Source organism: Primulina eburnea, chromosome 6 (genome assembly GCF_022965805.1).
Source record: "Primulina eburnea isolate SZY01 chromosome 6, ASM2296580v1, whole genome shotgun sequence".
In the NCBI taxonomy this organism is placed as follows: Eukaryota; Viridiplantae; Streptophyta; class Magnoliopsida; order Lamiales; family Gesneriaceae; genus Primulina; species Primulina eburnea.
The window spans coordinates 17,204,713-17,215,996 of record NC_133106.1 but is presented as its reverse complement, the minus strand read 5'-3'; the positions used below and the strand labels follow the sequence as shown (position 1 = coordinate 17,215,996).

Here is an 11,284-nt window from a genome sequence, read left to right as displayed (position 1 = left end):
CTACCAAACCTTGGGATTTTTTTTATCAGGATTATTTTATTTAATGCATCTATTTAGGGGGAATGAAGGTTTAAGAAGTTAACTGAGAAGACAATTGTTAGTGAATTCTCAACTGAAAGGAATCAGTTTTCCCTAACTGATCGTTCAGTTGATTATTCAACTAATATTCTCATGAAAGTTAAATAATTAAACCTATTATATTCCACATCAAATGACATGACTGTCTGCTAATTAATGATGAATTTCAGTTTATAATGTGTATACATTTTTAACAACTCATTATTTTACACACACGATTACAGTACACGTACACATATTTTTACTCAAAAATTTTACTGGACTGACACGTGTCCGAAAATTCAAACAGTCATAAAATACTATTTCCCGCTTCATTTCAGTTTTCCTTTACGAGAATTTTATCTTTCTAAAGAACTCTCATTTCTCTTAATTTTTATCTTGAGAGATATCAGAATTTCTAACACTTTCAAATGGCAAACCAGATTCCAGCACATCTTTTGAACGCCATGGCTATCAACTTCAACTCAATTATGTCCATTACAGACGCTGATGTAAAGAAAGTATTTCAGCAACTGGAATCAGCAGGCTTAAAACCCTTTTTGGGTCTCTACGCTCAGGAAATTTATCCCAAAGAGCTTCACGACTTCTATTCAACAGGATTCATCAATTCTTATGAAAACATTGCTGCTACCATCAATAACAAACTAATGATCATCTCTGAAGATTCTTTTGGAGATTTATTTTCACTGCCTTCTGATGGGCTAGCACAAATTTCTGAGATCAAAGCATCGGAAATCGAAGAGATGCAAACTTTACTCTCTGCAGATGGACGGAAAATCAAAGTTTCCGATCCCAAAAAGGAGTTAAAGCACGAGGTGCAACTGCTGGCAGACATTGTAGCCAAAGGGCTTTTGGCGAAGGCTGGGTCGTTTGCTGCTCTGACTCTGGAAAAGTTTCAACTCATCACCGTAATCATGACTGGGCGACGAATCAACTGGAAGTATTTTCTATTCACTATTTTGAAGAACATGTTCTCTTCTGCTAAGCAATCCAAAGGTTTTGCTGTCCAGCTCAATTATCTGCTGAAAAACCAAGGGTTAATTGCTGATGATTCTGACAGATTATCAAGATTCAAGGTGTTCCATGCTAAAAACATTCTACCATTAAAAACCAAATTAGATCTTTCTCCAGAGAAATTCATCAAGATCAAGAAGGAAATTGGGGTGGAGCAGGCTGCTCCCAAATCAGTCAAAGTTGCCAAGAACTTAACAAAGAAAGAAAAGTCAAAACGCAAACTGACTCTCAGAGATCCTGATAGTCAGAAGATTCTACCTCTTCAAATTGTTAAGAAACCAAGGACACTGAAGACCAAATCAGTTGATCATGATAAACCCACATCCACTAATCAGGTAATGGATACAGGAGCTCAACAGCCAATCCAGGATATTTTCTCAAAGGAAGTTTCAGTTGCATCCTTAACTGAGGATCAGTTACCATTATCCTCATTTCTGCCAAACATCACTGCATCCAGCAAATCATCAAAACTTCCAGGGGTCAAAGCTCCACTGATTCGTATCTCACCTTACTCTTCTTTGCCATTTGCCAGACCCACCGGAATAATACTCAGAGAAAATATTGACGCAACTACATCAGTATTAACTATCCCACACATTTTGAGTGACTCCAAGGGCAAGAGTAAACTTCAAGAAGAACCCAGACCCTCGAATGCAATTCAAACTCACATTGACCTCATCTGGCAAGAAGTCAATACATTTGCAGCAGAGAAGCACCAAGTTTTTGAGGAATGGGTCAATTTCAGAGTTAATGTTTTTGCTAAGGAACTGCGCAATAAATCCAAGTTGAAAAGATTTATTGATCTAGAACGACTAGTGTTAAAAACAGTTAAGGCTTCCTCTATTCAGCAAGCTTTGCAAAGGAAGAAATATTTCTTTGACTTATCTCGGGAACAAAAGTTGCAGCAAATAGTTGCTGAACTCAGGCAAAACTTTAATCCCCTTAGTCCAACTGCATTCAACGACAAGGCAGTCTATGCTCAATTGGAAACAGATCTGATAACACTGCAAGCAGAAATTAAAGACTGAGAAATGGGTCAAGAGCTGATCATCCCAGAAATATCTCAAAAAATTGCTGAAGAAGCTCCAGCTGACAATTCAACCGCAAACCTAGTCAAGGACCTTGCTGGTTCTTCATCTCAACCAGAAGGTATTTCATCAATTGCTCCATCTTCATCCAAGACAGCACCTACAACTAATATTCCTAAGATGTATTCTGAGGCTGAGCTGCAATTGGGAAACATTGATGAAGTCATTCAGTCAGTCGTTCAGGAATTTTCTACAGTTGATCACTCTGCTGATCAAATCAATCCGGAGGTCACTATTGCTTTAAAAGAATCTGTACAACTTGATCTATCTACTGATCCGGTTCACCCCACTAATGAGCCAGATACTTTAATCAATCATCCTTTAGAGGCACCAACTTCAGTTCTTTTATCATCTGCTGAACAGAACCCTCCTTCACCACCTCAGGATCTAGATGAAATCACTGCTGATGATATTCCAGTCTGGACCATTCACATGCGTCCAACTTAGAGAAACTGAATAAACTTCAAGCCAATATGGACTCTCTTATCCAAACTGTAAAGGATCTGAAGAAGGGACTAGTCAACTCTCTCTACAAATCAGGATGTAAACAGTCAAAGAATTGGGCGACTGGAAACCTTCGTCTCAAAGAAGATAGAATTACTGCAAACTTCTTTTACTACTATGGCCACAAGTATCTCCTCAGATGTAAAACTTCTATCCATCGATGTTAGAAGGCTCTCAGACAAAATGGAGGTATTTGACAAAAAGGGGGAAAGCAGCTGAAGCAACTGATATCATGTGTCCAGTTATTTTATGATTCAGTTGTGCTGAAGAAAAAGCAGCTGAAGCAACTGATATCATGTGTCCAGTTATTTTATGAGTCAGTTGTGCTGAAGAATTAGTTGAAAAATTAATCAGACTATTCTTATCAACTGATATCATTTTCTCAGACTTTATATTATCTACAAGGAACCCAGCTATTCTATGATTCAGTTGCGTAATCTATTATCAACAAAGAGCTGAGTCAAATCTCTTGGTTTTGTCAAACACCATAAAGGGGGAAATTGTTGGAAACTAAATTCTGGAGTTTGAAAAAAACATAAATCAATCGATTAAATCAACTAATACGCGAAAGCAAATTCGACAGCTGGACTGATCAACTGAAATCAGCTGACACAAACTGATCAGTTGAGAACTGATCAGTTAAAACATTCAGCCGAAAATATTAAAGTCTCTCAACTGAAGATACCTCGGGAAAGATCATTCAACAGACAGAAAGACATATCAGACAGCAACTGAATATGGAAAGCCGCACCACATAGAACAACGTATTTCGGCTATTGAAATTAAAACGCCGTTTTACAATCAATAATGAAGTAGCAATCAAGAACACTGTCCAAGAAATGATGAAGTGGCAATCAACGGATACATAAATTCAAAAGTTACCGTTGAAAGATAAGTCTATAAATATGACTAAAGAGCAGTTGAAGAACGACGACGATCTATCAATCTCAAACTTGCTATTACTCTGTCAAAATCTCATCTCACTCTTATTAGATCTATTCGTAGCAATCAAGGCTACAAGTTGAGCAAACTAGCACTCTGTAATATTGATAATTCAATAAGTGCTAAGTTCAGTTACTCACAGAGATCATTGTATTATACTAAGAGTTTCAGTTTAGGCAGTAGATAAGTCCTAACTGAAGTGGGTCTGTACAAGTGTTGTACTCGATCAAAGTCTTTTAGTGAATATCTTATCCTTGAGATAGAAGGGGTGACGTAGGAGTTATTCAAATCTCCGAACATCCAGAAACATATTGTGTTGTCTTTACTTCAGTTTTTCATTTTCAGTTAGATACTCTATCTTTCAATCAGTTTACTTTTGGAGGTATGATAATTGTCTTGTGACCAATGTATGTATGAGATTAATAAGCGGTAAAGCATGACCAGGGCCAATCCACCCCGTTAAATCATGAACGGGTTTAGATCAGGATTTGAAAGCGTTAAAGTATGAACGGGGATCAATCCACCCGTTAAAACATGAACGGAGATATCATGTATGTGGCAGTGGGTTTTTCTCTGTCAGTCCAGTACTGTGATTTAGTAAGATCAGACGATTTATGTTATGGGTCAATTGCTTTGAAACACGTCTCTACGCAAAATTACGAAGTTTATGTATGTTCAAGTATGTAAGCATGTTAAGAAAAGTTTTCACGTTATGGCATGTCTATGTTATGTATGTATGTCTAAGTTTAGTGCAAGTTCAAGTTTCAAGTATGTATGCTCTATTTTAAAGTTACATGTGGTTTTATTACGTATTACTCGTTAACTCTAGTTTATACGTGTTGAGTTTTTAGACTCACTAGACTTGATCGATGCAGGTGAGGATGACTTGGAGGAGACTAGGGATGGGGACCAATGAACTGGCTTAGACTGAGCGTGATGCTAAAACCGAGGACCGTCATGTTTTAAGTTTTATGAAATGATCAAAATACTTTGATTTATGTTACTGGTTATGATATTTTAATCAAATACTTTGGGCAACTTTATTTTTAGATCTTTCGTTGCAACCACTTTTGAAACGTACAGTTTATTTTAAATCGAAATTGATAGTTGTTTTATACTTAAGAAAATTTTTATTTTTCCGCAAATTTTAAGTAGTAAAAAATATGGTACGTTACACCTTTTGATCAGCAGTTCTTGAACTGGTGGGGCGATCTTCCCTTAGTGCATAGTCCAAATCCATGCAGCCGACCACTATCATAACATGCTCTTTCCATTTCTTAAAGTTTGAGCGATTAAGTACTGGAATGTTGTTCAGATTGACAAATATAGAAGATGTTATAATAAAATAGAACAAAAAACTCACGATAAATTATAGTCCATGAATATATTTAAATTAAATAAATCACAAAATATAAGCATGCTGGTGGTGGACCCAAAGAAAAGGTATCTAGCACAACATGGATATTTAGTCTTTTAACAAAAACAACAATTTGTAAGTGATACACTCAAGCATCATGGTTATTAAATATTGATAATAAATACAGCCAACAATATGTCTTTCTTTGGACCGAAAATTGCATGCATGGATAAATTCGAAATTATCACATATTTAGTACTATATATTGTGCTAAAATTTGGCCAGAAAATTACATTCCTTTGGACCGATAATTTTTCGCATAAATTTAACACAATTTTATATAATATAATGTGCCTACAATCTAGCAAGAAAATAATATTCTTTTGGGCCGATTAATTTCTTAATAGTTTTGACACGCTTTAAGATCACATAATTATGTGCTTATAATCTGGCCAAAAAAATATAACCTTCCTTTGAGCTGGTTTTTTTCTACATATATATAAACACATTTTTTTGTCACTTATTACGTCTGTAATCTGGTCAAAAAATAGTTTTCATTTGGGCCGGTTATTTTTCGCATAGATATAAATTCACTTGAACATTATATATTTTGTTTGCAATTTGACCAAAAAATAGTATTCTTTTGGGCCGACTATTTTTTGCACATAAATTGAAACCCAATTTATTTTGAACTTTAACAATATCTACATATCTAAAAAAAATCACTTTATTAAGATGTAATTTAAATTTAACCAAATTTTAGATACAAGATATCAACTTAACTTAAAATTTTCACAAGAAATTTAATTTACTTTGATTTGGTCAAATAAAATATAGAGACCAAATATGCAAAAAATAAAATATTTGCACCTTATATTTATTCATCCAAAAATAATTTATCGAAATAAATAAAGACGATAAAATAATGAGTAATTTCATATTTATTTTATTTCATGCAATTAAATTTTGAAAAGGTCGGATTTAATTTTCATAAATAAGAATTGTAAGTCAAAATTTAATAAAAGATTAAAATTCTAGATTCAAAATTTGGACAACCAAACAAGACCTTAAATTCAATCAAAAATTCCCAAATCTCGAAACCCTAACCCCAACAAAAAAAAACACAACCACCACTTCATCTGGCCGCAACAGGCGGCAGCAACAATGACCCAAAATCTCCTTACCACGGCCGACCAGTACCTTACCATCTCCAACCAACAATCAACCATAAATCGATCGGAATCTTCAAAAAACGGACGGAATTCGCACAGCTAGAGTTTCCGAGATTCAGGTCAAAAATACGATTATGTCGCGGTGGTTTGTGAAAAATAAATGATTCTAATATGGAGGCAGATGATGGGAAAGAAAACACCCAAATAATCGCAGTCAGAAAATGGCCGGAGAACATCTGATTTGCCTAAAATCTAGTAGCTCTTCCCAATTTCGAAAAAAACGAATTTTCGACATTTGATTTTTTTTTAAAAAAAAAAATTCAAAAATAAATCTGAATTTTGGATGAAAAATTCGAAAATTCTAGATCCAAAGAGCATGAATTTATTCAAATTCAAATCCAAATCCAAATTTTTTTAAGGAAAATCACATCCGAATACAAAAAATATATAGACTAGAAAATCACCTCAGATCTCGGAAAAAAACATTTTTTCTGTTTCAATCCATCAATTAAAAAAAGTCCCATAATTCAACGTGAACGTGACTCTGATACCACTTGTTGGTGATTTAACAAAATAAATTTATAAATCATGTGATTAAATCCATATATCACAACACGCCAGAAATTTATGTCGAATTATAGAAAATATGAATAATATTAAACACGTACCAGAATCTATTGATTGATCTAGCGTTAGAGTTACAGATCTTCCAAGGCAACAGAGAATCGACCACCTTATTATTGCATTTGATGAGAGAATGAGATAAATCTAGAATATGTGTATCGTATATATTCTGTGTGTTTTTTCCTCTGTGCTTTGAGGACCGTAATCTTATATAACCTTAACATTCTTCAATCCATCATATAAGACCTAATTGAGCTGAGTTTCTACACATAATATGGATCATACAAATTTGTTTAATACTTTGAAAATCCATAGTTAATTAAATCACTTTATTGGGTCTTTTATTAGATAACTTGTTCATGTACATTTAATTAAATTTTATGAGCCCACAAAATAATTCCAACGTTGTATTCTTGATTTTCCGCCGTTTGGAAACGTAACGCAAACTTGATTACATAAATTACAAAGACGACTGACCATACATAGACGAAAGTGGTTGAAGCACACTGTTGGAAGAAACGAGCAACAAGCCTAATACAAAATCAAAGACAAGGGACTCTAATCCACTGATTTACATAGCTCTTACTTATGGCTTTAGCTCCCCACCTTATCAGTAAGTAACAGATAATAGAACTTTCGACCACCTTTTATTCCGTGGTTGCAAGAAGACTTGGCCCCTCCACCTGGAACACCCAAATACATAGGTCATCATCAGCAAGAGATTGGAAAAAATATGTGGCTTCAAGGGCCATGCTTTTTGAAGTTGGATGTCAGATTTTCAGCTAATGGATTTAATACACATCAGAAATACTCTGATAGATATTCAATATGGTCCCCATTTTGTCACTATTCTTCTCATGATACAATTTTTATAAATTTGTCAATCTTGTTCTATCTACATGCAAAATATCTGGATAGGGTCATCCTTTGTGCATACAAATGTTCAGTATCCATTTAGAACAATTGTTCATAGAATTTAAACATTTTTTTAATGTGCGGGTTTGGTTTCGTCTTCATGATATGTCCCGCGTTTGTCCGCTTTTCATTCATGAACAATAAATCAGTAGGTGCAATGGTAACAACGCTTAAATCCCAGAAGAAAAGTTCTAGACTTGTTTGACTTTTCTTTTATAATTTATTGTCTATCTTAAATGTCTATGCAACAAATTAAATCAATAATTTTTTTAATGGGTTTTTTTTTTTTTTTATAATTTATTGTCTATCTTAAATGTCTTTGGATAATAATGCATATTGAATTTATCAATTTACCCATAATTTTTTTTTGTTGTTAACTAAAATTTGTTACTAAAATTAATGAATTTCTTCATGTTGCTAATGAATATATTTAATATTTATATATTATCTTCTCTTTTATTTTATAAATTGATTTAAGTAATAATTAAATAAATAGTTACTCAATAATTTAGTGATTTCATTTATGATCATTATGTATTATGATAATATTTTAGATAATTATATATTTGTGATCAATTTTCAATTGCCTTTTAAACATAATACAAAGTATGATTATATTAGCATTATTCTATTACGAAATCATCATATATCATATATTGATTTATTATCTTGTTTGTTCTTTTCAACCAATTAATTAATTTCTAATTGTATATGATGAAATTACATACATAAAAATAATTCTTTCTCTTTTCAACATATTAATTAATTTATCATTATATATATGACGAATTTATATATATAAAAACTATTTTTTACATTTCAAAATAACAAAATTGTTATTTAATATTACTCACTTATTAAATTAACTAAGTTATGTTTACCAATTCACTGTGCATTATTAATATGATTGCAATTTAATGAAGCATACATAGAGTGTCATCATAACAATTAATATTTGTGTTTAAATTATTATTAGTAATTAAAACTACTTTGTGTTCGATGAAATTATTTGGTTAGTGAGAATAAATTTGATTTAGAAAAATGATTTCTAGAATGTAAAATAACAACTATATCATATATTCATATTTGTTAGGTGCAATAATTGTTTATGTAAGGTATACCAATACAAATGTGACTTTTGAGTTGTTTTACGATTTTAAAAGATTTTAGTTAACGTTGCATTGTTACGCCGGTTATAATTTTTGATAAAGCGGCAAATGCATGATTTTACAATTGGTTTATACAAGAGTCAAAGTCATGAGATCGATTCTCATATATTGCAATTAGTGTAAATATGGATATTGTTGGAGTGCAATAATTGTCCTTGTTGGATACATCAATCGAATCATGACGATTGAGTTACTATATCGTTTAAAATATCTATTCTAAAAAAAAAGGAAAAAGTTAAACAAAATTCGCTGGTAATTAAAAGTTAGCAAAAACACAGTTGATATTTAACTTAATAACAAGTTTAAAGATTTTATTTTAACATCATTATGATAATTTAGTTAATTAAGAGAATTTTATTTGACAATCACTCTATGCCCTCCATTTAAATACATTGTGATGTTGGTTTTAGTAAAAGTTACTATTCTCTTAATTTTATTTTTATTATTTTTCATTGTGAATGATATTTGGATGAAAATATCTTTGTTAATTTGACAGAGCTGTCATTATGTTATAATCACGCAAATTGAAAAATGTTATATAAATAAGTGAATATATTTGATTTATCGTCATGGTGTATTTTTATTTATTGTGTTTTGATATATTTAGATTAATAAATACTCATAAACAATATGTTATTCAAACATTTTTTAAAAATTATCTAAATCTCGTTATTATATTTTTCATTATTAATCACCCACGTGCATCGCAAGTGATCATTCCTAGTATATATATATATATATATATATAAATATATATATATAGCATAAAGTTATGTAGCAAGCAAACGAGCATAATCAACAGAGAAGAAAAATTGATATTACCATGAATTTTGCTCCCCATATTTCTTCTTCTTGAGCAGGAACAGCCGTGATCTTGTTTTTTGGATTCTCGTAGCTTCGAAGTTCGCCAACTGCCGTGGAAAAGAAGCATCCTGAAAGATCAAGAAAGAGATTCATGGTTAAATAGGATAGGATAATTACTTGTTTTCTGTTGTTTGTAATTTAAAATGACGTTTCATATCATGATACTCTGCAACAAGAGGTGGTATATCAACATCAAATCAAGGCAAAAATGCGATACAAAGCGCGACATCACTTTTGAAGCGTAGAAGTATTGCCTAAGTTTATAGTTTTGCAATTTTATTCATACGTTGCAGTTTGCGCACTCACCTTGTGGGAAAGAAGCAAGTGACTTTCCACAAGCGCCCTTAAGCAACTCAGCATCATTGGCAAATGCTACATACCCATCAGCGGTGATTCCCCAATAAAGAGGAACCTTGGCCAATTGGTCCTGTCAAACACCACCAACTTAAATTTGTAAGTGGATGCAACTTAAATTAAATAAGCTTCAACTAGGCAATTGGTTAGTGTGAGTACAATAGCAACAAACAAAGTGGAAGTGGATTTGTCGAAAACGATGAAGGCGAAATTCCCTTGGAGGTGTCCAACAACATGGTTTGGAGGATAAGGTGCTCGATCACGAAGCGCCTTATATGCCTCTATCATTAACAGAACCTCATTTGCGGATTTTGCTAGCCCATACTGTTGCTTCAGACTACCCAGGTTGTCGAGTACTCCTTCAAACAAGCAAAATATGTCGTCCTTAACAGCAAATGATCTGCCATATGATCAGCCCCACTAAGTTCAAGATTCATAATTTAAAAGATATATATGCGCAAACAAAGCAACATTTAAGAAAATCTACAGAATTGCTAAAGCCGATCAAGCCAACCAAAATTTTTTATCGCAGTAATTTTACCAAGTCTCGGGATCTGACCTTTGCTGCCTTATGCTATAAATCATGACCAGTCGGTGGAGTGTTTTTAATCTCCTATGCACGTTAGAAGTTACAACTATCTATCTGCACTAGGCAGGCCATCGTATAATTTTCAAGACCTTGCCCTCATGGAGGAAAAGCAATTAAAGTAAACGGCCTTCAACATTTAAAAAAAAAAAAAAAAAAAACCAACGACAATGGTATTGGTGTAATCAAGAAGCCTCCGGATATTATTAGATTTAAAAGAAGAATCCAATAAATCGATAACAATCTTTGGCAAGATTCCAATACACCTTCCAAAGTTGGGACCACAATATCCTTGGTTAATTTTCTATTGCATCTGTCCTGCTTTTGATATACTTAAATTTTGTTGAAATTTCAAGTCAGCTACACAAATTTCTCATATTTATGTCGCAATCAGTATATGGTCATCATTTCAGAGAACTACGACTTATAGGAGCTGATAAAGTAATATGTGAATCGAATTGCAACTAAACATCCAATCAATAACATCACACCAAGCCTGAATAATCTTATCGAAAAACATAATTTTCATTTTAATTTTTATTATATTATCAGTTCCGCTTCCGGCCTATATGACTGGAAAATAAGATCAATATTGTTAGATCGGAAACTGCAAGACG

At 32.8% G+C, this 11,284-nt stretch overlaps 1 protein-coding gene across 1 annotated transcript; it reads right to left on the bottom strand.

Moving 5' to 3' along the window:
• Positions 1-7,222: 7,222 nt before the first annotated feature.
• LOC140833832 (uncharacterized) lies at positions 7,223-10,689 on the bottom strand. Its single transcript, XM_073198272.1, has 4 exons — positions 10,241-10,689; positions 10,034-10,154; positions 9,686-9,795; positions 7,223-7,462 (listed from the first exon to the last, which is right to left on the bottom strand). Exons 1-4 carry the CDS (start codon positions 10,367-10,369, stop codon positions 7,427-7,429), a joined length of 396 nt encoding a protein of 131 aa, XP_073054373.1. The 5' UTR covers positions 10,370-10,689; the 3' UTR covers positions 7,223-7,426.
• Between the last annotated feature and the right edge of the window lie 595 nt (positions 10,690-11,284).

What these genes read in the sequence shown, in the direction of transcription:
- LOC140833832 (XM_073198272.1), bottom strand. Translation starts at nt 10,369, where the DNA reads ATGATAGAGGCATATAAGGCGCTTCGTGATCGAGCACCTTATCCTCCA. An exon ending in CCACTTTGTTTGTTGCTATT is followed by an intron (nt 10,155 to 10,240) that starts GTACTCACACTA and finishes GGTGTTTGACAG; the next exon opens with GACCAATTGGCCAAGGTTCC. An exon ending in ACTTGCTTCTTTCCCACAAG is followed by an intron (nt 9,796 to 10,033) that starts GTGAGTGCGCAA and finishes TTGATCTTTCAG; the next exon opens with GATGCTTCTTTTCCACGGCA.